The 26,099-nt window shown below is 35.9% G+C and overlaps 1 protein-coding gene across 1 annotated transcript in view; it reads right to left on the bottom strand.

Annotated features, from left to right (window-relative positions):
- Positions 1-1,714: 1,714 nt before the first annotated feature.
- Positions 1,715-26,099, bottom strand: part of LOC307158799 (A disintegrin and metalloproteinase with thrombospondin motifs 12-like) — a 35,849-nt gene continuing 11,464 nt past the window's right edge. The window contains exons 5-24 of the mRNA XM_079871726.1: positions 25,923-26,006; positions 25,629-25,753; positions 23,317-23,466; positions 22,444-22,587; positions 22,166-22,310; positions 20,276-20,368; positions 20,054-20,199; positions 18,955-19,124; positions 16,582-16,715; positions 15,597-15,717; positions 15,186-15,430; positions 14,302-14,443; positions 13,632-13,758; positions 12,331-12,541; positions 9,908-10,807; positions 8,980-9,132; positions 8,733-8,906; positions 7,483-7,629; positions 6,271-6,424; positions 1,715-4,279 (exon numbers count right to left, since the gene is read on the bottom strand). Coding sequence (XP_079727852.1) covers positions 4,164-4,279; positions 6,271-6,424; positions 7,483-7,629; positions 8,733-8,906; positions 8,980-9,132; positions 9,908-10,807; positions 12,331-12,541; positions 13,632-13,758; positions 14,302-14,443; positions 15,186-15,430; positions 15,597-15,717; positions 16,582-16,715; positions 18,955-19,124; positions 20,054-20,199; positions 20,276-20,368; positions 22,166-22,310; positions 22,444-22,587; positions 23,317-23,466; positions 25,629-25,753; positions 25,923-26,006 — 3,681 coding nt within the window. The 3' untranslated portion in view covers positions 1,715-4,163. The remainder of the gene's footprint in view (positions 4,280-6,270; positions 6,425-7,482; positions 7,630-8,732; positions 8,907-8,979; positions 9,133-9,907; positions 10,808-12,330; positions 12,542-13,631; positions 13,759-14,301; positions 14,444-15,185; positions 15,431-15,596; positions 15,718-16,581; positions 16,716-18,954; positions 19,125-20,053; positions 20,200-20,275; positions 20,369-22,165; positions 22,311-22,443; positions 22,588-23,316; positions 23,467-25,628; positions 25,754-25,922; positions 26,007-26,099) is intronic.

Here is a 26,099-nt window from a genome sequence, read left to right as displayed (position 1 = left end):
GAAACAAGATTCTGAAAACGGATTAGATTACAAAAACCAATCGTGTTTTTTTTCTTCTTCTAAACCTTTTAGTAAGACTGGGATGCCATTGATCCAAAAAAAACAAAACAAAAAATGGGATTATCCTGATCCTAGCACATGGGTAAAAGGTTTCCCAATCTGAATTTATTTAATTAAAAATGCAACAAAAGCATGTAATATTGTGAAATATCATTACAATTTAAAATTACGGTTTTCTATTAGAATATATTTTAAAATGTAATGTATTCCTGTGATCAAACTGAATTTTCAGTATCATTACTCCAGTCTTCAGTCCAGGACTGAAGATAGCAATGTGCCGAAACGTTTGCTCTCGTTCATTTGTTTTTAATTCACTTCGCACGTTTTGCACTATGCAATCCAGAAAAACAAAGACAAATATTTGATAGACTTCTGTAGTCTGTCCTGAATTCAGTGTGCGGCCAGACACCTTCTTGCTCGGTTTCCAGTCTTCAGTGTCAGATGATCCTTTCAGAAATCATTCATTTAATTAAAAAAAATCGAAAACAGTTGTGGAAACAGTGATACATTTTTCAAAAATTCTTTGATGAATAGAAAGTTCTAAAGAACAGCTTTTATTTGAAATGGAAATAATAGAGATAATTAAATTTTATAATATAATATCCATAAAATCCATTTTATTTAGAAATGAACATTTTTTGAAAATATTTTCAATACTGAATAGTAAAGGTACACTTGTTTAAAATGAACAAAATTTAAATAATGAGTAAATACATCATCAGTCCTTAAACGTCTTAAACATGTTTGTGTCTTACCCTGATTTACTATGGTACGCCTATTATAAGTGTTTATATTTTAGACCTGTCAGGATGTTTTTTTGCCGGAAATTGTGAAAATCTCTCACCTGTTGACATGGAGCATCTAAATCCCCAACCTCTGGTGAATCACCCGTTTAAAAAAAAGAAGAAGCAGAACAGAGGAGAGAGAGGAAAAAGAGAACGAGACAGAGCTCGTAATAAAACAAGAATCAACATTGGCTTGGCTTTTCTGAGAGAACTGATGAATTTAAAATATTGTAAAAGCGATGCGGAGATGATGGCGTTTTTATTACTCAACAGGGGAGTATGGTATTTTATTGAACAGATAAATTGCCATATATTGCTCTCTCTGTAAAGAATTATCTATTGTGAAGGCTCATTTCATTATGGTTGTTGTAACGCTGTGCTGGAATTTATTTTTAAGGAAGTAACGTGTCTATTAACAGGTAAAGCTACAGTAACGTCTTTAGCTAGTCAGCTTGAGATCCTTTCCATTTAAACTGATTATATCTCTTAAGCCTGTGAATGTTTTATGAGCAGTCGGATAATCATATTCATCCTCAGCCACGCAGAACCGAAGCACAACCAAAACAATGTTCTTCTGCAAAATACATGAAGTTTTATTTTTAACCACTAGAGGGCCAAAAGTTACATAGTGCACTTTTAAATATATATTCAATCGATATTTATCTTTCCGTTTGCCATCCTTGGATAATTTTTAGTTTGCACACAATGCATCCTAGGATGTAGACTTTAAAAAGGTCTTAAAAGTCATCATCACAATGTTGTTGCCTACAGTACCTTTTACAGAACTGACACAGGGTCAAGCAAATGCCATTGAAATGAATGGAAATATTAAGGGTATTGTACAGATCTTTAAGGGCAGCTCGCTAAGTTTGGGAACAGAGCTTGGATCTCACACACGGTCTCAGAATGATCTGAAAGCAATCAGGAAAATCATCAAACAACAGACAAAAGATCTTGCACGCATCATGACTGCATTTATTGATGATCATATCAGCAGTACAGATGAGCAGTATAAAACGTTCAGAGGATTGACCTGCAACACCTCCATCCTCAGTGTAATGTGCATTTAACTTGTTAACAATGTCTTAAACGCTTGAATCTTCACAAGCACAGAGCACCAACAGTTTACAGCACCACGAGGCTCCCATGAGCCACACGAACACAATATTCACGTTTGATCCATATTTTCATATGACATTAACTAGAAAACCCTACCACAAATACAGTGCAGATAACCCAAATCTACCTTATATTCTGTGTAACAACTTAAAAAAATCTAGTTATTGTTAAGAATCATTTTCATTTATTTATTAAAATAACAATAGTTGTATGGAAACTAAACTAGATCTTTTATATACCCAAAATTCTGATGCTGCTGGCTCCTTTGGATTTTATTTTATTTGTACCTAAAATATTTTTCTTGCATTTCATCACAATACTAAAAATGATTCACTGGATGACAAGAACTATTTTAAAAACATCCAGTATTAAGGATTGGAGAATGAAGTTACAAATACATACTGCTTAAAGTACCAGTTCTCTTCTTTTAAAACAGCATGTTACGTCAAAGTCATTTACTTTTTGCATTTTTGTTACTTTACAGACGTTTTTTGATGCATTTACAATTATGAATCTTTTGTTTATAGCACTGCAGGAAAAATAAACAGCTTGAATGAAAAGCTTTTATGACAATATTCACCGAATGAAAAGAATAATCAACAAAAGTAGCAGAGAAAAAAAAAGGTGTTAAAATTCTCAGTTTATGTTGAGATATTAGTGATGTTACTTGCTTAGTGAAGCAATTTTTGCAAAAAAAAAAACAACAACCTGAGATCATAACTCTCGGAAATCAAATGTATGTTCTCTATTTTTCATGCAGCCTAATAATATGCTGTATAATAATATTTTGGGTTAATCTATTAAAAAATCTACATAAACTGATTCATACATTCACAAATGATTGTATTACAGGGTTTCTGTGGTCTTTAAAAGTCTTAATTTGCGCTTACACAAATGAAGGCCTTAGAATGGTCTTAAATCAGAGCAGAAAGTCTTAATGGCATTAAATGTAGCATGCATAGCAAATAATAACTTCCTCAATATTTTTGGCCTGTTTTCCAACACAAATATCTAAACATCTTTAAATCAAGATAAATTTACTTGAGATAAAAATGTAAAATAAAATCTGAGCAAAATTAAGTGAGTTTATGCATAAAACTAGGACTTATTTAGTCATTTTGAATCTCCAGTAAATGCATCTTGATTTAGGAATCTTAAAACATTTGCACTGGAAAAAAACAAAAATATTGAAGAAGATTTTTTTTTTTTTTTTGCAGTGTGAGTAAAAGATATTTCCATATTCTAGATGGTTGAAAGCACAGGTTTTCAAGCTACTTTTTTGTAAAAATGAATTAAAACGTAATGTCTGATATCTGTTATATAATCTGATATGCGTTTTCTTTACTTAGACTTAAATTAAAGTCTTAAATTTACATTCATTAAACCTGCAGAAACCCTATATTAACGTTGGGTTTGTGCAAAATAAGTTCATAAAACTACACTTATTTAAGAACTGCACATTTAGGGCTGTTTCACACAAAACAAGTTTTTGCGGTTAAATGCATTTTTAAAAAAAAGTTGAACCACTTTTAACTTGAGAGGTGCATTTTTACAATGGCGTGTCAAGCGTGAGATGCGAAATCAAAAATTAAACTTGTCCTTTTAGCTCGTGTTTACATAGAAAACAATGGAAAAGCACCGCAGTGGAATGGAAAAACATGTTCCCCTTATACTGTGAAAACGTTAATGTTCATCAGACAGTGGTCACATGACACATCAGATAAAAACTACTGTTTTTAATGAATAACCTGAATATTAGTCTGTACATGCAAAGGTTTTGCTCCCTTCATGGCAGTTTCAACTGATCCATGATTTTGAAATAATGGTTCTGTAAAAACAGGTGTCTTGCTATGTGTTCAACCAGTTCTTGACTGGTAAACCTGTCAGAACGCACCGTTTTGGGTTAAAAAAAATGACATACAATTCTCCAAAATGAGTGCAAAAAACAATACATAGGTTAACTGTCTAACTGATGCTGAATCCTGTAACTGAAGCTTGATGTGTCCGGATGCATTTCATGATGCGCTTTGAAACAAATGGAGGGAAACATGCCCAGGATTAATTTGTTCAAGTAAAAACCTCATATTTTCATATATTTGAGAGGGACGTCTGCATTTCTAGAGCACCGTGAACCCTGCCCGCAGCAAGTCCAGTAGTTTGCGCTTTTGGTCGATGACCCAAGCCTGACCTCTGCAAGTGTTACATCATACAAGTGACACAACACTGCTTACGGATGGAGCGCAGGGAGCAGCGACCCAGCAGCTTGAGTTTCTCACAGAAACGTGTCGACATGCTGTTTTTCTTGCAAACCAGACCTGCAAAGAAGAAGAGGGGAAAAAACAACAACAAAAATATTTAAAGGGCTTTAAAAATAAACTATAAAGACATGGAGCAGCTCATTAAAACAAGTGATCTATGGTAGCACACTGTTTTCCACAGTGTCTTGGGTAAAGAGATCAATTGTTGGTCTCTTACACAAAAAAAGATTTCACACAATGGCACATGTAAGCCATGCATACAAATGTATAAATAGAATTGTCATTGCATTAGATAGCAAAACATTAAATCAAATAACTTATTTTACAGAAAGAAAGCACACTTTTGAAGCAAACCATTTTACAAAAATAAGTTTTCACTAAAATAACAATAAGTAAACTTTCTTGTAGTTCGGTTCGCTTGGTTCATTTGGTACGGACCAAAAAAAAAAAACATTTAGTCCTGGTCACATTGGCATTTTAACACTCAACCTTAAGGCACAGGGATATGTTCACAACCTGATTGGTCGGCTTTTATAACATAGAATTTACAGAACATCCAAAACAATGCTGTGTTCTGGGATAAATGTGTTTGTTGTATGTGCGTAGCTACATATGATGGTATTTTGACCAGCTGAGAACTCGTGAAGAGCTTATAAAATGTACAAAGGAGTCAAAACAGCGGCAGAAATCCCTCCATCACACACACAAACACGGATCTACTGGTTCTGATGCCTGTACTGAACTGTGATGGACAATCTCACGATTATGACGAGAAAAAACAGGTTTGCTTGAGCACTCTGTCCTTTTTAGGGTTGCATCTTGTGACATCATGTTCCGGTTTTGGTTTGTTTATGTCTTTTGTCTGTGTTGCGTTCATATTTTATTCAAACCGCATCAGAGATCGTTTGGGAGACCCATCTTTTCAGCGTCTTGGTCCGCTTGTTTGGTGACACCAGGGTTCAGATGGCAGCGTTCACACTTATTCAAATGAACCGCACTAACAGAGCAATCGCACCAGGGTTCATTTAAATCTAACCAAACATGAGAGTGAATAGAGGAGTGAATCTCCCCATACACAAAAGAAATATATTTGAAATATATTTTCAGAATATATTTTGAAATATATGCAAATATTTGAAATTGGCCCAATAAATATATTTCACACTTAACATCATATATTTTTGTTATATTTCAGAATATATTTCAATGTATTTTTTTCTGTATGGGTCCCCAAAAGTGTCAAAATATATGTGGCATATATTCCAAATACATTGAAATATATTCTAAAATATAACAAAAATATATGATGTTAAGTGTGAAATATATTTATTGGGCCAATTTCAAATATTTGCATATATTTCAAAATATATTCTGAAAATATATTTCAAATATATTTCTTTTGTGTAGCCTATGGGTCTTGCGTTCCATGTGTGTGTACGGAACACGACTCACTTCCAAAATGACAGATGATTGACAGTATGGTAACCATAGCAATGTTCTGGAGTCTTGTGTGTTTGGTATCATCTAACTAAACACTTGTGTTCTGTAATTTGAAATAAACCACAGTCGGAGGCATCATGTTCTGTTTATGTTTGTAAGGCTTGAAGTGTTGCCATGTACACTTATTATACACGTTTTGAGACTTGTTAACGCTTGGCTCATAAAGCGATCCAGTTTATGGAGTTATTAAAAGTAGGCAGATGCAGGTTGCAATATTTAGGTCTTGTTTCCAATAGAAAGCTTTTAACTGCAGTGTATAGTGGATCATGCTGATAGGTAATGTAATGAACTAAAGCTGTGGTTCCTCTGTTTGGGAACTTGTTTGAGAAAAACTGTCTTCATACATCCACTAAAAATCAACATAACACCAGCTGATTAGAAGACACTGAGCAAAAATGATGAAGAAAAAATAATAGTTAATATCTTGCAGTATTTGTTTGATATTTTGTTATGCAATGACATTCAAGCACTATTAAGTGTCCAAGCATATTTAGGGGACACTGTGTGTTAATCATAAATTATGAAGGATATTATTTAACTGAGTTTACCTAAATCAGTTTTGCACTCCTCTGGGTTGCAGTTCTGCACACTGTCAGGTTTATTGTTATTTGCACACAGTGACGTCTTTTCTTCCTCGCCGGACTCCTGGTTCACACACCTCACCGCTCTCTTCTGAACCCCTCCACCACAACTTCTGGAGCACTGTCAATCAATAAAAACCAGGATGACATCATGGATGCACAGGGAGGGATGTATACCAACTTTTGTCCAATAAAATGCTCTCTGGAATAGGGACACAAACTCCAAATCAATTGCAAATCATGGATTGTAAATTAATTAACTAATGTTAACAAATGGAACCTTATTGTAAAGTGTTACCGAAGTCTCTTATGCTCACCAAGGCTGCATTTATTTAATCAAAATTACAGTTAAAACAGTAATACTGTGAAATATTATTACAACTTAAAATGACTGTTTTCTATGTAGATATATTTTAAAGGGATACTCCACTTTAAAATGAAAATTCTGTCATCATATACTCACCCTCATGTTGTTTCAGTCCTTTATGAATTTCTTTCTTCAGCTGAACAGGAAGGAAGATATTTAGAAGAATATCAGTAACCAGACAGTTTCTGGTCCCATTGACTTCCATAGTTTATTGTTTTCCTACTATGGAAGTCAATGAGACCAGAAACTGTCTGGTTACTGACGTTCTTCTAAATATCTTCCTTTCTGTTCGGCAGAAGAAAGAAATTCATAAAGGACTGAAACAACATGAGGGTGAGTATATGATGACAGAATTTTCATTTTAAAGTGGAATATCCCTTTAAAATGTAATGTATTCCTGTGTTTTCAAATCTAATTTTTTAGCATCATTACTCCAGTCTTCAGTGTCACATGATCCTTCAGAAATTATTATAATATGGTGATTTGCTGCTCATGAAACATTTCTTATAATTATTATTGATGAAAAAGTTGTGCTTCATATTTTTAGAACATAATTTTTTTGAGACATCATATATGTCTTTAGTGTCTCTTTTGATCCGTTAAATCAGAATTAGTTTTATTCGCCAAGTGTGCGCAAACACAAGGAATTTGTTGTGTTTTTTTTAATGCATCCATGCTGAATAAAAGCATTCATTAAAAAAATTTAATATTACTAATAGTGCATCAACACATTGCATTCATCACGATCTCAAGCCAAACACCACATTTCCTCTTTTCTATAAATGAAGAGTGAGGTTTGTGCAGTGTTTTACCTGAGCCCAGGCTTCGGGCGCCCAGCCGGTGCAGGGCTGCCGACGACAGGACTCAGTGCTGGAGGGTTTGAGCGTGATGTTGCAGCGCTGATACTCGGGGCAGTGCACAAGTCTTTCCTTCACTCCCTGCCCACAACTTTTAGAGCACTGTCAATCACAGATGAAAAACATTTATCTAGACTAGATGTGTTGATATACGGTAGTACGATATATCATAATAACAACGTGCATGACTCAAACTTTGCATGACCTCAAAAAGTTTCAAACTTAAACATTTTAACATTTTAATCTGGAATAAAACATGCCCTCGATGGAGATTGAAAATGTTATTTTATACAGTATTTTTGTGTATTGTTTTATTGTATTTAAATGTTCAGAGTTTTTTTGTTATAAGAAAAAAGTTATTAAACCTGTTAGGACAACACTCATGGTTTGTAACTTAATTGAATAAAAGCTTCAGCAATTATCATGATATGAACATTTTATACCATCACATGCCTTATCTAGACTAGACAATTTACTGCAATGTAACATTAAGTCAAGTCAAGTCAAGTCACCTTCATTTACATAGCGCTTTTAACAATATAGATTGTTTCAAAGCAGCTTTACAGGGATAATAGGAAATTAAAGAAACAGAGATTGTTTTGGCTTTACAGCAGCTCTAGAATAAAGTTATTGTCCAGCTAAAGTTAGTTTGGATTGATTCACTTCCGTCGCAACGATCATTAGTTATTAACTTAGAAACAGAAAACCCTTACTTAACGCGCTCCTGCCCGCTCATTCGCACAACAACAGTGCCTGGTGGCTCGAGAACGCAAACCTTGAAATAAAATTTTTTGAAAACCATTATCATCTCCGCGGCGCGCGAACTTCAAAAACGCGAATCCTCGAGAACGCTGACGCCGTGCACATGCGTACTACATGTTCAGTCTATAGGTATGCACGTTTGAATATATATGTGCGCAGGCGTGTAGTCATTCTTTACAAATTGACCCCACCAAATTACTTGTCTGGCCTTAAATATTCATAATACAGAATTTTTTGTCGCTTCCGCGTATCCATGTGAACTGGAATCATTTTGACAGCGTTTTATCTGTACAGAGGTGAAGGGAAGGAGGCCTTCACAGGGGAGAGACTAGTTGATACTTCAGGACTGCGTTGTCGCCGTGTCCAGGCGCAGGTCCTTCATCAGGTCTGGACACGGCCTGGATCCGGCGGACACATTAGTGTGTGCATCCTCAGTTTAGTACCTCTCCCCAGGGCGAGTGCGTCCACTGCAGGCAGGGCCGGCTGGTGCAGGGCAGACTGCTGGGTGGTTTATATGAAAGAGCCTGACAGTGAAACGGCCTCAATGGACGTCCGCTCTGAGTGTCGATGCACTGCACTTCTCGATGCTTCATATCAGTCACACAGCCTTCAGGACACTAAAGAGAGGGAGATCTCATGGTTCAGAACAGCATACAGTAATTAAGGTTTCGCTTGAAAACGTGGCTTTACCTTGGTCCAGTTACCACTCTTCCAGGTGGCGCAGGGTCGCAGGTTGCATCGTCGGGCAGGTTCTGGCTTCTTCACACTGGCACAGTCTTCCTCACGCTCTGAGCTGCAGGTTACAGACCGCCACACCGCTCCAAGACCACACGTAGTGGAGCACTGAAGAAAAAAACACATTAGAGACTAGAGTCCGTGCATTATTAGTACTGCATAACTGCATTTTATTACCTCAGATGGACGTGGGTTACTCTAGTGATTCAAGCCTAAATAAACAGGTACACTAGTTTGGGGGTCAATGTTCAAAAGTTTGGTGTAAGTATAATTTTTCTTTCTTTTTTTAAATAAATATAATACTTTTATCCTTTAAATGATCAAAAGTGACAGTGAAGACATGATTTTTCTATTTATCAAAAAATCCTGAAAAAAAGTCTTGTTAACTTGTATATCAAGTATATATAAGTTAATATAAACATATCAAAATTGAGTTTGTGCTTAAAACAAAAAAAGTAAATTTCCAACGGGGTAAGAAAACTAAAATGAATTCAAAAAGAAAAAAATAATTACCAAAGGGGTAAAAAAACAAACAAACTTTTTTTAGCTGATTTTTTCCCCCATTTTAGGCATAAACTCACTTAATTTTTATATATTCATCAGAAAAAGACTTAATATCATGTAATTTTGCTTCTCATGTTTAGATATTTGTACTGAAAAACAATATAAAAATACTGAGGAAGAAATTCATGAGAACAACAACAGCATCATGCCATTCAAAGTCTAAACCTACCTAAACCTTTAACACAATAATTTTGCTGCAACACAACGCATTGCCATTTCTTTCTGGAAATGCACATCTAGTTATAATATATATAATATATAATGCAACGAGAGGCAGATGATCACCTTAGACATCGACTAATTAAGTTTTCATTCTTACATCACTCCAGTTGCCAACTTCCCAAAACGCACTCCTCCTGATGGGATCTCGTGCATTCAGGTTCCCATAGTCATCGGTGGTGTTCGCCGTCTCCGGCCTCTGCCTGAGAGCTTTAGGCGCCTTGCCTTTGTTGGGACCTTTCAATGTTTGTGAGGCCTTCCTCAGTATCTTCACAGTAGGAAAAGTTGCTTGGGGACTTTGAGTATTTAAATGTGGCACTTTGGGTTTTGGGGTGGTATTTAGCTCAAACGGGCTTGTTTTAGAGCATTGATGTGTTGTGAGATCAATGTATTGGGTTCTACTGGTAGAGGGTGGATTTGTTGTGTCAGTGATAGTATGCACTGGTGCTCGGGTTGTGGTTGGTCGGACAGTGGATGTGGGGACTTCTTCAGGAGGGCTGGTAAACATATCATCATGACGCGCTCTTTCTTCTCCAGTTGGATCTTCTACTATGTAATCATAACCCGTTGTGTAGCTTTTTTCCGGAGGCTGCAGGTCTGTGCTTCCCTCCTCGTCCTCAGGAGTTCCCCGGTCATTGGTATTTGTGGGAACCGCACCCCGACCATCATTGTCTTTGTGACCATCCCTCACCAAGATAAAGTCTTGGTCATCTTCATGGATGATATCAGATGTTGTGGATGTTGGGGAAGTGTTGGTGTGTGTCGTTATGGGAGTAGAGGTGTTTGGAGGTATGATAGTGGTGCTATATCCTGGTGTTTGGGTGGCGGGGGCCAGCGTTGGGATTTTAGGAGGGACTCTAGGTCGGAACCGTGGTCTGCAGCTCTGGAGGTTACAGAAGTTTGTGGAGCGAGGCCGACTGGAAGGGTTGCACTGGCTGGGTTGTTTTGCAACGCACTTGACGGTTCTGGACTGTATTCCTCCATTACAAGACAGAGAGCACTGCGGGACGACAATCATATATTCCAGTAACACAAAAATGAAATAATATGACAATGCAATTAATTACTACGCAAAAGTGACATAAATATGTGCATGCATGAATGAGATTTGACAGGCAAAAAACAACTTGAACTTCGGTCTTGTCCTCATCCAAAGCTATTGCATCACTTCAGAAGACTTGGAATAATGCACATCTATCTATCTATCTATCTATCTATCTATCTATCTATCTATATATATATATATCTATTTATCTATCTACAGTATCAATCAATCAATCTATCTACAGTATCTATCTACAGTATCTATCTATCTATCTGTCTATCTATCTATCTATCTATCTATCTATCTATCTATCTATCTATCTATCTATAGTATCTATCTGTCTATCTATCTATCTACAGTATCTATCTATCTATCTATCTATCTATCTATCTATCTATATATCTATAGTATCTATCTACAGTATCTATCTATCTATCTATAGTATCTATCTACAGTATCTATCTATCTATCTATCTATCTATCTATCTATCTATCTATCTATCTCTCTCTCTATAGTATCTATCTATCTATCTATCTATAGTATCTATCTATCTATCTATCTATCTATCTATCTACAGTATCTATCTACAGTATCTATCTATCTCTCTATCTATCTCTCTCTATCTATCTGTCTGTCTGTCTATCTATCTATCTACAGTATCTATCTATCTATCTATCTACAGTATCTATCTATCTATCTATCTATCTATCTATCTATCTATCTATCTATCTATCTATCTACCTACCTATCTACAGTATCTATCTACAGTATCTATCTATCTGTCTGTCTGTCTGTCTGTCTGTCTGTCTGTCTGTCTATCTATCTATCTATCTACCTACAGTATCTACCTACAGTATCTATCTACAGTATTTATCTCTCTATCTCTCTATCTATCTATCTATCTATCTATCTATCTATCTATCTATCTATCTATCTATCTATCTATCTATCTATCTATCTCTCTCTCTCTCTCTCTCTATCTCTCTCTCTCTCTATCTCTCTCTCTGTCTGTCTGTCTGTCTGTCTGTCTGTCTGTCTATCTATCTATCTATCTATCTGTCTGTCTGTCTGTCTGTCTATCTATCTACAGTATCTATCTATCTATCTACAGTATCTATCTATCTATCTATCTATGTACATATACAGACACCAGTATGATACTTTTATTATGATTTTATGACTTTTACTGTGATTTTTGGCCTTTTAAAGTCAAAGTAAAAACACAATTCCAAACAATCCACAAAACATGCAACTGATGCGGAGACCCTAAGGGACATGGTGATGGAAAAAATATAGGAGATGCTAGGAAAAATTATATTTCAGTGCTAAAATTTTGCAAGCGAACGCAAAAGCATTGATATATAATTTTTCCTACCATTTCCATTTTTTTTGCAATTCCCATGTCCCTTTAGGGGCTCTTATAAGAGCTCTTACATAAAGAACATCAATCAGGTTAATTTGCAATAAAACAGCCCACCTCGCTCCAGTTCCCCACAGTCCATTCTGAGCCACACGGTACATCTCGGTTGCAAGGTAAGACAGTTTTGGATTTGGGCAGCTGCTTACAGTCCCCAGGGTGCAGAACGCGTTCCTCTCCGGCCACCGTGCGCACACACAGAATGGTGCGCTTTCTCACTCCAGTTGGACCGCATGTAGCCGAGCATGTCTGCCATCCTCCCAGCCACCACCTGAAGTCAGCGAGGGTTTAGGCCAGTGTATCTCAACCTTTTTGACTTCAAGGCCCCCCTAGACCTTAGGCACGTTAGATGCCATATTAAATTTAACACGGATGGAAATGAGGCTGTGAGGGATAGACTTACAGCCTGAGGAGCCCCTAAAGGGACATGGTAAGGAAAAAAAATATGAGACGGGAGTTCAAATTATTTGTCAATGCTTTTGCATTCTCTCCCCTGAGAAACTTCTTTCTTGGGGGAACGCAAAAACATTGATTTTTCCTCCCATCTCATATTTTTTTCCACTCAGGGGCTCCATAACAGCCTTTACATTTGTGTACACTGAATAAAGTCTATAGACTTTAAGTCTATAGACTAATCCTAGATCATGTAGTCTATAGACTAATCCTAGATCATGTAATTTTTACAACTCAATTTTTACAAGCTGAATAAATGCTATGTTTTTAACAACAGTATAATCCACTGAACGCAATGTATTCTATCCCACACAGCCTTGTTTTCATTCCTGTCAAAAATTAAACATGGCGCTACCCTGATTAAGGTCTATTGTCCACAACAATATTTGAAGGACAATTTCTCCCCAATATAATATTTTATTTTGCTTGGCATAACTAGAAAGTATAGAAAATATAAAATATAAAAATAACCAAATACTAATAAATATCTAGATTTTTTTGTTGTTTTAGCTTATTTTAATGAAAAATGAGGCCCCCTTTTCAATGTTGTATACTGTTCATGGCCTATATTATATTTGAAATGGTATGAAATACACAAATATAGAAGTTTTCTTTTTAAAGAAAAAATATATATTTTCTAATCTAGGTTCAAGAAAAAGATTTTTAAAAACCTCACTGATATGATTTCTGGTTCTTTTGTCACACTGGAAATGACATGCTGTATTATGGGATGCAGTTATCAGAACAGTATACTTTGCTGTGTAATGTCGTAGGTTCTCTGGTTATTCGATGCGTACAGAAAAGCTGCATACTATGCACAGTAAACATACCACACACAGCAGAAATAATAAATAAGATGGGTATGGTGGCATTCTTAACACAAAGCCATTATTTATACATTACCGTACCTTGCAGGGCAGTCCATGTTCTTGCACTTGCGATGCTTGTCTTCAGGACGGGTACTGGGGTCACATAGTGTTTCTTCAACCACGCCAACCTCTGCCTCGAAGCAGCGCACAGGTTGATGCTGCTCACCTATACAGAGAGAAAGAAAAATCAGACCTATCAGCTTTCAAAGATATCTAAATGATGAGAGAACATTTCAAACAACAACAAACCCAGTAACTACTGAGATTCAATTGTTTGGAACCAAAAAAAAAAAAAAGATTGTGATGAGTCAATTTAAAGTCCCCGTGAACCGGAAGTTGCAAACGACTTTTCTCCAGTATTATGTTCCATGCGAAATGGAATATTGGGCAGGGTTTTACTTTAGCGCTCCTCCTCTCCATCTCTGCTCATAACAGACTAATGGTTTGAGGGGAGTGGTTAAGCGTTTTCAACCCAAGCCGTCAAACTGACGTCATCAGAGAAGGAATGCCATTACAGACCGGAAGTAACTTTTCAGATTTTGATTAAAGATTACCACGGCAAACTATTTTTTTCTGTGTATTAACTTGCACGGATTAATTGTTCGCCACAAGACTAGTAATATGCGCTAACAAAGTATATAGGGTCAATTTTGATTTCATGTCGACTTTAAGTATGAACTGTAATGAAAAGTAAAGAAAATCTCCATACCAAGCCCGCAGGTGGTGCTGCAGTCAGTCCAGGCTCCGTATTTCCAGATATATTCAGGTTCCAGAATATCGTTCCCCAGCGGGCGACTCCTCTTAATGGTGTACTCATACTTGACACCAGGATTCAGCTCTTGGAACAACAACTGAACATTTCAAATTAAAACAAAAACATCTATCATTTAATCGCAACGGCTTTATTTGTCATGCTTTCTCACATAAATCATTTCAGAAGAAGAGTGATAAATAAAAAAAACACTCTTTGTGCCTGCCCCAATAATGAAATTGTTTTTCACCAGAGAATTGAATTAAATTTAAATCTGGTATTCAAACAAAAATGCTTTCTGGGCAAATTGTCCATTGGTTCATTAAACAAATATTGTAGGTTCACTACAATTGATTACCAAAGTAAAGCCACAGACTCTTTACTCAATGTGTTAATACAAACAAAAATTGCATTTTTAAATGAAAGTCTATGTGGCAAAGCAAAGCTCAAGAATAAAAGCCAAAATACACACTGTTTTGAACATATACAACAGGAATTAAATTGTAAATAGCTTCACATTTTTATGGATCATGTATGAGAATGGTGCTATAAAATCATTTGCCAACCTTTTCTGTTCTCAACAGAAAAATCTGTGCCAGAAAGGGATGTGATGCAACTATCCATAAACACTATAATAATTATTATCATTTAATTATTGTTTTTTAGCTTTACATTTCCTTTACTTTCAGAATTTCTTGAACGTCTTTAAATGTAAGTGCACATTTTTTCTTTGTTTTTATAAACCTGATGGTGTCTATAGAGTTTAAAAGATGTTGAACCTAGAAAATTCCTTTGGTATATGTGCATTTTGGCAGACCACGTGTTTACGTGCGTGAGGGTACCTGGATCCGGACAGGTTCAGTTGTTGGTCCTGCAGAGGTGAGATTCTCCATGTTTCCGCTCCGCTCGTAGTAAAACTTTGTGCCACCAGCCTCATACTCTCCGTTCCACTGAATGATGTAATTCCCATTGAGGTAATACTCATCAGAATCAGCCGCTCGGATCGCAAGGAAATTCCCAGCCTCTTCTACTTCCTGTATGAAGATATCCCGAGCTCCCTTAGGAATCAAAACCAGGTCCATGTAACCTAAATCACATGATCTCACTTATAAACCATATAAGACATCATTCAAACATTGGAGTTTCAACAAACAGCACATTCATCTGGACATTTTGTACATTTGTTAAATGTAATTTAATCTCTAAAATATATAAATATACATATAAATATATGATTCATGTGTGCTACACACCAAATCCATCTTGCTTCACAAAGTTCTCCTTCACCGTCTCACAAGTGGATCCATCACCGAGACAAACGCCACAGCTGTCCTCTTTAGCATTAGAATTAATGCCAAAATCACAACCCACCTCCTGGAGAAAGATTACACAAACATTACATGCACATACAAACACACACACAATATAGTTGTTCTCTATGGCACAAAAACATAATTTACTTTTCTCATAACATGAAAGGTCAATATTAGGAGACAAAAAAAAAAAAAGCACCTACTTGCGGTTGACCAACCAATATGTGTTTGTGTTTGTAAAAACAATAATTAAAGGCATAATTCACTCAAAAATGAAAATAATTTAAACATTTTATGTCGTTCCAGACCTGTATGACTGGCTTTCCTAAGGCAGAACAGTGAGTATGATGACAGAATTTAATTTTTTGCATGAAATATTCCTTTAAGGTTGATTTACCTGTAAATGGATCTGTAGGTGAAATATCTGGATAATATATACTACTGTTCAAAAGTTTGGGGTCAGTAAGATTTATTTTGTGTGTGTGTGAAAGAAATTAAATACTTTTATTCAGCAAGGAAGCATTAAATTAACCAAAGGTGACAAAGACATTTATATTGTTATAAATATTTCTAAAGGAAAATATATATTTCACAATATTACTGTTTTTGATCAAATAATTGCAGCCTTGGTGAGATTTTTTTTTTTTTTTTGAAATCTTACCAACCCTAACCTTTTGAATGGTTGTGAATACAGTTCAAAATGAAGCTGAAAAGAATATTGAACAATAATAATGCAGAAAAAAAGTTGTTAGTGAAGCTTGTGCAACACAGATGCAGCTTGGATCATTTAATGTGTAATGACATTCAGACATGTGAACGTGTCACTAAATACTTTGTTATACACTGATATACACAGCTGTAGAACAGACAAAACATCAATACACAAGCACAATTGGGTTGAGTAAGACATACCCAGCCACACTACCTTGCACACACCATTGACACAGACGTTCCTGCTGTTGTTGTTCATGAAGCAGGGCGTTCCATCTGTGACTGCGTCCAACATCTTCTCAGAAAAGTCCTCATCCACAGGCTTGCAGTGTAACTCGCATGGACGCGCTGTGAGAGAGAGAGAGAGAGAGAGAGAGAGAGACAGGCCTGCTATTTATGGTATGATACAGTGAAGAATTTTACTATAGTGTTTGTAAAATCCTTTATACTAATACATTTAATATCATGGAAAGTATCATAAAACTATGTACCGTTCAAAGTTTGAGGTCAGTGAGATTTTATTTAATGTTTTTTAAAGAAGTCTCTTATGCTCATCAAGGCTGCATATATTTGATTAAAAATACAGTAAAAACAGTAATATTGTGAAAAATTATTACAATTTAAAACAAGTGTTTTCTGTGTTCATATATTTTAAAATGAAATTTATTCCTGTGATCAAAGTTGAATTTTCAGCATCATTACTCCAGTCTTTAGTGTCACATGATCCTTCAGAAATCATTCTAATATGATGATTTGATGCTCAAGAAACAATTTGTACTATTATAAATGTTGAAAACAGTTTATATTTTTGTGGAAAACATGACAAGATTTTTTCAGAATCCTTTATCCTGAATATAAAGGTCAAAGTCACTGCATTTATTTGAACTATAAATCTTCTGTAACATTATAAATGCCTTTACTGTCACTTTGGATCAATTTAATGTGTCCATGCTGAATAAAAATATTTATATATAAAAAAAATATCTTACTGACAACAAACCTTTGAACAGTAGTTTAGGCATAGATACTATTCTATACCATAGTACTGCCTGCCACATAACTTTTTTTTGTAAATCTAAGTTACCAAAAGACCATATAAAGTTTATAATTAATAGATATTGTTACCATGCAAACATCAAATAGTCTTTAGGCTATAATCTACAATCCAAAATTCCTGCTGTGCTCCAACTGCTTAAACATAGCAAACAACAATGACTAAACATTTGTGTCAGGAACCCACACACCTCTAAAGCTGGCTAATAAAAGTGGGGCATTCTTGAAAGTGAACCAACAAACTCTATAAAGCTGTAAGCAGCCACGTGTAAGGAGTTTTATGTTAATGTCAACAGGCCTCGACCCGCCGCAGCGTGCATTAACTCAGTGTCTTGGCTCAGCTGTTCAGTTGTAGAGAGCACATGTTTTCATTTCTCGAGTCTTCAGGGTAACAAACATTAATAGCGCTACAGATCTGTAGAAAGTTGTGTTTATTCAAACAGTTCTTGAGAAGAAATATGATCAAAGAAGCAGGGATGGTGGCATACAGGCCCCAAAAAAAGTCAACTAGGTGTGGCTTAGTCCGCATGCTATGGCTGACAAAAAAATATTTTGAATAAGCTAGAGAGGTTTACATAAAATGATTTCTGAAACAGATCCTCATGAAATTCTTTTAATCTAAGTATACAAGCTTTGATGTCATCAATATGCTAATGTGCTAATGAAAGTTAAGATAGATAAACAACAGTGAAAATTTGGGGTAAGCTTTTATAATATTACAAAAGATTTCTATTTCAAATAAATGCTGTTCTTTTGAACTTTCTATTCATTTAAAGAATCCTGAAAAAATGCATCATGGTTTTCACAAAAATATTAAAGGTATAGCGGAGGATTTTCCCGAATTTTAGAAAAGAACCGCCCTCTCCACTTTTTGAAAAAATGCACATGCGCAACACTCTACCTGCTCCCGAGAGGGAACGCCTATTAAACGTATGCACGAGCTAATCATAGCTTACATTAACTTTTACTAGCAGTGATTTTAAATGGATTTCTCCAAATAGCATGCCAAACTTTACCTGTCAAGAAACTTCGCGACTGAGGCATCAGTGGGAGTGCAGGCATCGTGTGAATCGTGTGCACGAGCACGTACGACGGCCTTACGTAAACATATCACCAGAATGATTGACACTTAGGAGGACCAATAGTCTTGATGATCCACCCGGAAAAAGAAAATCCTCCGCTATACCTTTAAGCAGCACAACCGTGTCCAACATGGATAATAATAAGAAATGTTTCTTAAGCAGCAAATCAGCATATTAAAATGATTTCTGAAGGATCATGTGACACTGAAGACTGGAGTAATGATGCTGAAAATTCAGCTTTGATCACAGGAATAAATTACATTTTACAATATATTCAAATAGAAATCAGTCATTTTAAATTCTAATAATATTTCACATTTGATCAAATAAATGCAGCAAATAAACGACCCCAAACTTTTGAACGGTAGTGTATTTTCTCTTGCCCACAAATATTGATCTTGTACCATGCATATACACACTTGAATGGAATATTTTGATGCATGTGATCTTACAGTTGGCCGCAACAGGGATCCACTCGTAGAGTTCATTGTGGTAAGGCACAGTGTTGAATTCACTGCACTGCATCTCTCTAAAGGAGGGCTGTTTTCTGGCACACGGCTTCGTGTTGCAAATCCTGTAGCGCTTCCGCTCACCCGTACAATATTTCCCTCCAAACTCAGGTCTGGACATAGAAACAAAAATCATGCTACAGATCATGTGTTCAGCAAAATATACAAGGAAAGACTGAGAGGAATTGAAATGAGGAGAAAAAAAGAGACAGTGGTTATTTAAAGACTCAAAATGGTGAAAATTTTAAGATGCTAGTGAATTTATGACAGCACTGTGCCCTCTAGTGTTTTCTGCTGGTAGTACAGAAGATAATATGCAGAAATACATGAACACGTCAGGATAGCATACAACTACCGCTGCACTTTTTTATGCAGTATTTTTATTGTAGCCAGTATGTACATTTTCTGTATGCATAGAATATCCACCCAATAATGGCTCAATACATTTACAAAAAAGTGCAGGATATAACAAGCACACTGCACACAGAATACTATATCCCAGAATATAATGCACCCGACTTGACCTTTCATTTCATGTGACAAATAAATATTTGATTTTTAACTTTTTAGTTTTCACACATATACACACACAAATACATTAACGTTCAAAAGGTCGGGATCTTTAATATTTTTGAAAGAAGTCTCTTATGTCACAAATTATGCATTTATTTGATCGGTAACACTTTACACTTTACCATTTGATCAAACATACAGTAAAAACAGTAATAATGTAAAATATTATTCCTATTTAAAATATTTTTTTTCTATTGAATATATTTTAAAATGTAAATTATTCCTGTGATCAAAGCTGAATTTTCAGCATCATTACTCCATCATTGCTGATCTGGACACTTTTGTGTCACATGATCCTTCAGAAATCATTCTAATATGCTGATCTGGACACTTTTGATCAACTTCTGAATATTGTCACTTTTGATCATGTTAATGCACCCTTTATGAATAAAACACATTTCTTTAAAAAAAATCTTACTGACCACAAAACATGAATGAATAAATGAAAAGCTCTGAGGAATAATGGTACTTAGGCTTGTTGCATTCCCTGTCTGCGGACTGGACGCCGGCTCCACAGGTCCGAGAGCAGAAGGACCAGGTGCTCCAGGGACCCCAGCCTCCATGCACTGTTTCCGGTAACTTCCCTACGATGACACACTCACCAGAGATACACCACTGACACACACAGATACACGATTAAACATATAGTGATACAAAAAAACACTTCTCTCCACATGTAAATCTCTCCTACCTTCTCCGGTCCACACTTGGTTCCGTCCACTGGCGAGTCCAGTTTGGAGCGGCACGTTCCATTAACAGAGCACCACAGAATTTGACACACATTCTGGAACCAAAAGGGCCAGAATTATTTATCTATTTAGTTGCCAACCTGAAGATCCCCTTTTGTTATTTGAGACAAGAAAATACATTATACTTTTTGAAAAAAAAAAAAAATCTAAGTAATATTGTAATGAATACAACTTAAACTCTAAACTGTATCTGTGTCCATTACAACAAAAATATTTTCTACTCAGCTTGTAAAAACAAGCAAAGTTAAAAGTTAAGTTAAAGCTTAACTTTAAGCTAAAAAGTTAAAACTTTTAGAACAAACACCGAAAGCATTAAACTCTGGTGTAAAAGCACCAAATCATGCAGCTTATTGAAGTGAGGCATGCAATTATTTTATTATTTAAGTGATTTTTCTGAAAATTTTGATTGAAAACTTTTGCCAAGGGAAAAATAAAATGGCCATAAACATTCCACAATGTCCCAATCCAAATCTAGGGACCTCAATACCACAGAAACTTGGGCATAGACTCCTTTAAACAGAGGCAATAAACAACCACCAGGAACATCTTGGAAACTGCATAGCAATCCACTAAAATCCGTCTAGCAACCACAATTCAACACGCTGGAATCCATCCAGAACATGCTAGTATAACGGTGGTGACTTTTGCATGGTAAATACTCCTCTTTTTTATAAAGCTCTTTTCACAGTAGATATAGTTTCAAAGCAGCTATACAGAAAATTACATTGCTAATGTTTATAATATCTTAAGAATTTCATGCCTTAGAGCTGGGCAATAATAGTTGCTACATCTGAAATTGCATACTATATAGTAGTAGATGCAACATGTGGTTTGTAGTATAGTATGAATATGTGTAGTAAGAATTAAATCGCTGCATTCGCTGTGTTGACATTGTCATGTGACCTATACCGTCGGTTGTGTTGCTTCACTTCCATTCACAAATCCTCTCCCGTGGCCTCATGGGATAGTAAAGTGTCCATCGAATGCACATTCCAGAATCTCACCAGAAGTAGTAGGTCATTCGGGTATTTTTCGCCTACTGTTTTATGAACACTATGAATTCGGACACATTACTCGGCTAACATCGGCTGCCTCCGAAAACTGATAAATGCTGCCTTTGGCGGATGCATTACAAGGTAGGAAGGCATCAAGGCACGTTCGAATCCAATGGTAGCTTCACTTCCTGTCTCCTGAGAAACCTTCAACTGATCGAGTTTTAAAGGCAGCATAGATGTATCCTTCCCTGCCTTTGATATCCCACAATCCTGTGCTTTCCATTCTGTGACAGTTGAGCTAGAAAAATTAAAATGGCGTCTAAAAGTTTCGGTTGGTGGTCAGTTTGTGTGTAAATTACTATTGTAGTAATTAAATATTTGCTTAGTTTTCACCAAAGCTCGCTCCATTTTGCTGTAGATCATTAAACCGTTACGCTGCCTCAGAAGTCTGTCCGAAATCAGTTTCGTGAAGAACCTTTGTGCGCAAACGCTGCCTATAAAGTCATTGCCTGATAAGGTCAGCTGCCTAAGTTTTCGGACGCAGCCATAACGTTACTGTTTTTTGCCAACTATAAAGTATGGAAATTGGCATAGCGATCGTTTACATTTTGCAATGATACAGACAATCAAGCAATTGAGATTATTGCCCTAACTAAGTGAGTAAACTGTATTTATGTGGATAAAGTCGGACATACTTACATATACAACTTTGTATAAAGAGCTGGATGATAATAATATGAATGAATGATTATTATTATTTAATATTTAGATATTTAACTTGATTTGATCCTGGATCCTTTCTATTTATCTTGTTTTTTTGAACAATGCACTCCTTACATCCACTTCTGAGCAGAAGGTGGCGTTGGGCCCGTACTGCAGCTGGCACTGGTGCTGGGGTGTGTATCGCACTCCAGGTGCCGCCCCCGGGGTGCTGAGGCCCTTCTTAGAAGGACGGTCATCCAGACAGAAACCCCAACCGCGACTGAGCAGGTGAGAGGGAGATGACAGAGCTTTATGAATGAAGGTCATAGTCTGGAATTCTCAAAAATGTGTGGTAAGACGTAAGATATAAAGCATGCAATTACATGTTCCTGTACTAGAGAGCGTGTTCTCACTCGAGAAAGCGGGTTATGTACTCCTTGCTGCAGGAGGACCAGGTGAGAGGAGAGGAGTCGTAGTGGAGCTGACGGGACATGATGAAGGGATGTCTCCCCACTAACTCACAGTCATTCCCTTGACCGTCATGTTGGATTCCGAAACTACAACAAAACAAGGCGAATCACTCCATAAATCACTCCTTAAATCACTCAACACCTTTTATCCCTTCAAATGTACACTATTGGCTAAGATTTTTTCATGTTTTTAGAAGAAGTCTTTTATGCTCACCAAGGCTGCATTTATTCGATCAAAAACACAGTAAAGACAGTATTATTGTGAAATATTACAATTGTTTTCTATTTAGATATGTTTAAAATGTAATTTATTCCTTAATTTTCAGCATCATTACTCCAGTCTTCAGCGTCACATGATCCTTCAGAAATCATTCTAATATGAAGAAACATTTCTTATTATTATCAATGTTAATAACAGTTGTGCAGTTTCAAATTTTCAAGTTTCAAGAAAAAAATCTCAGGATACTTTGATGAATAGAAAGTTCAAAAGAACAGCATTTATTTGAAATTATTTTACAAATGTTCTGTTCCTGATTTTGTTCCTGTTCCTGAGATTCTGTTTTGTGAAGATTTGACTTTATTTCTAAATAAAGACTGCTGCATTTAGATCCAGCTTCATCTCTCCTGCAACCAACGCTGATACAATATAATGAATCCTTGATAAAAAAAAAAAAGTTTGACCCTAAGGGAATTGGGTCTAAAGGAAGAGAAAATGTATTTCTTTACAGTTCACCTACAGTGACCTTTCCAAATGATGGATTTAAAAAATGAATGCCATATTTCAGGCACCAATGACAGCATTTGATCCAAACGTACCTGTGTCCAAGCTCATGAGCGATGGTGAAAGCGACCGGTAGCCCTGAGTCCTCGTTGATATTGCAGGAGCGATGTGGCTGGCACATGCCAGACAGGTGAGACAAGCCTAGCGTCTCACACGGCTGGTTCATGCCTGCGCAGATATCCTTCCTGAGAGCAGAGATCACATCAGGTCAGACACAAAAGAGCATGACAGACAGCTTTCATTTTATAGGCTACTAAAGTTGTGCTGCAGGGGGAAAACTGCTGAAGAAGAGTTATGGTCTTGGGTTGAATTCTTTGCCATTATGCAAAACTGTGTTAAGCATGCATGAGCTCTGGAGAATCTCAAAGCCTTGGACGCAGAACATGATGAGGTCATTCCATCTGTGGAGCTCTGGGTTGAAAAGAGAGCATTTAGGGACTGTTAAAAGCTCAGAGACGGAGAGCTCCATTACTGTAACCAAGAAACTGACATTTATGATAATAAATGAGAGTGAGCGAGTTCATGTGAATGTTTGACATCACTTTACCCCTTGAAAATTGGATTATGTTTCTTACTAGGTAGCTGTATATGTGCAATTGTTTCAGTGGTGCATTCCACTGTATTTAGGTCAGCAATAATAAATATTAAATATAGCAATATTAAATAATTTCATGGTCTTAAATCCAGTAAATTCAGATATTTTGATATTATTTGGATCATTTAGATACTGACAACTGGCAATACATTTTACAGGCATAAGAATGAACATATGAATATGTACTGTTCATAAATATATATTCTATTGGTGGGAGAAAAAAATCGATCCATCGATGCATCGCGATTCTCTCTCCAACGATTATGGATCGATTCTGAGAATTTCAGAATCGATTCTGAGCTTAGTTTATAACCAGATGTGCGATGACGCAGAGTTTGCTTTAGAAACACCCGTCTTCTGCTTGCTAACAATTCCCCACACACGTACCTTCAGTAAAATAATATTTAATAAAGTTCCGTAAGGTTGAAACGAATTATAAGGACATTCACAGGCTTCATTGTACAGGATGCGCTGTGAGAGACGCGCATGTTTGATGTTACACTTGAAGTGTGCTGTCTCGCGCGTCGATATTCTCCTTAAAAATGCTCTACGAAGTCATCGTTTATGTGGTTTGGAATGCAGTGGACTTATATATTTAAAATATGAACCTCGCTAACAGAAGGCTGCTTTCAGTTTCAAATGCTGATGCGCGCTTTGTTTGTGTTGACTGCTCGCGCATGCGGCTGTGCGACTCCGTGTAAGTGGTTTAATATACTTGTGCAAAATGAACGTAAACACAGCAAGTTATGTCTTAAGGGATTAAACGGTGAGGACAAACCACATTACTACTTGTATTTAAAAAGAGATCCGAGCGTGAATGCAGCTAAATAGATATCTAAGATATCTCAGTCTAATAAGATGTCAAAGTAAAAAACAAAAGTATGATGAAAATAAATCACTCACAGTTCTTGAATGGAAAATGTTCAGATAATCTTAAATACTGAAAGCACTCTTCTGTTTCTTTGTCATTTGTTTCTATGCTTCTCTTTATTATTTGCTATTTATATGGTTTGAAGTTATATTAGTTTAAAATTCTTAAAATAAAACTGTTTTAATGTTTTATTTATTTTATTTGTAATTATAAAAAAAATAGACTACTTAATTACTTATGTAAACTAATGAATTAATGGGGGGGGGGGGGGGGGGGTAGATAAAGAATCGTCCTGGAATCGGATCGTGACTCCCAGAATCGGAATCGGATCGGATCGTGAGGTGACTGAAGATTCCCACCTCTAATATATTCATATATGCATCTTATGCATTTTTAATTTCATATACTGTATATACCTATTTTTTTACAGTCTATGGTATATACATGTGTGTGTGCACGCAAAATAAAACAACAATGCACAGACATCAGAATATATATTGTTTTTGAAAGATGTCACTTATGCTCACCAAGGCCACATTTATTTGGGGGGAAAAATATATATAAATATATAGTAAAAATTATTATAAAATTATGAATTATGAATTATTAATATAATATAATATAATATAATATAATATAATATAATATAATATAATATAATATAATATAATCATTGTTTTATACTATTTTTTATACTATTGTCTTTATTATACTTTACTGTTTGAGATTTAAGGTATCATCCACCTGTAAAGAAATGTTGAAACTACTGCAATAAAAACCTAAATAAAAAATATATTAAATATATAAGGTATGAAAAATATAAAAGATAATAAATAAATAAAAATCTATATAAATATACAAGATATTAACAGTGCTTTTACCGTGTGATGAGTATAGCAACATCATGGTGCGCAGGATGAGTGTCACTTTGAGGATTGAGGTTTTTCTGCCATGTACAGAAGCTGTTGAGAGTCGTATCAGCGTGGTGAACGATCTTCAGCCCTTTCTGAAAACACACAAAAGTCCAAACTAATTTTATTTCTATGGTGTCCAGTAACCCTGCTAAAAAAAACCACATGTTATTCAATGATGTCTATGTTTAACCAGCCTCATCAACCAGCATAAATCAGTTTGGCAAAATAAATCTATAAATATCAAAATAAATGTATATGTACTTCCTCTCTCTGTAGCAGAATGAGCCGGACCAATATGATATGGACTGCATTACCGATGCTGGCATCGTGAAAAATTCCAGCCACCTACAAGAAAGTAATGCAAAATCTTTAGAGGTGCAATCGAAGTAACAGTTCACCTAGCTGCTTTTTTTATACAATTAAAGTCTTAGTTAAAAC

The sequence above is a fragment of the Squalius cephalus genome (genome assembly GCF_949319135.1).
Source record: "Squalius cephalus genome assembly, chromosome: 5".
NCBI classification, from domain to species: Eukaryota; Metazoa; Chordata; class Actinopteri; order Cypriniformes; family Leuciscidae; genus Squalius; species Squalius cephalus.
The sequence above is the reverse complement of the archived record's forward strand: the minus strand, read 5'-3'. Positions and strand labels throughout refer to the sequence as shown.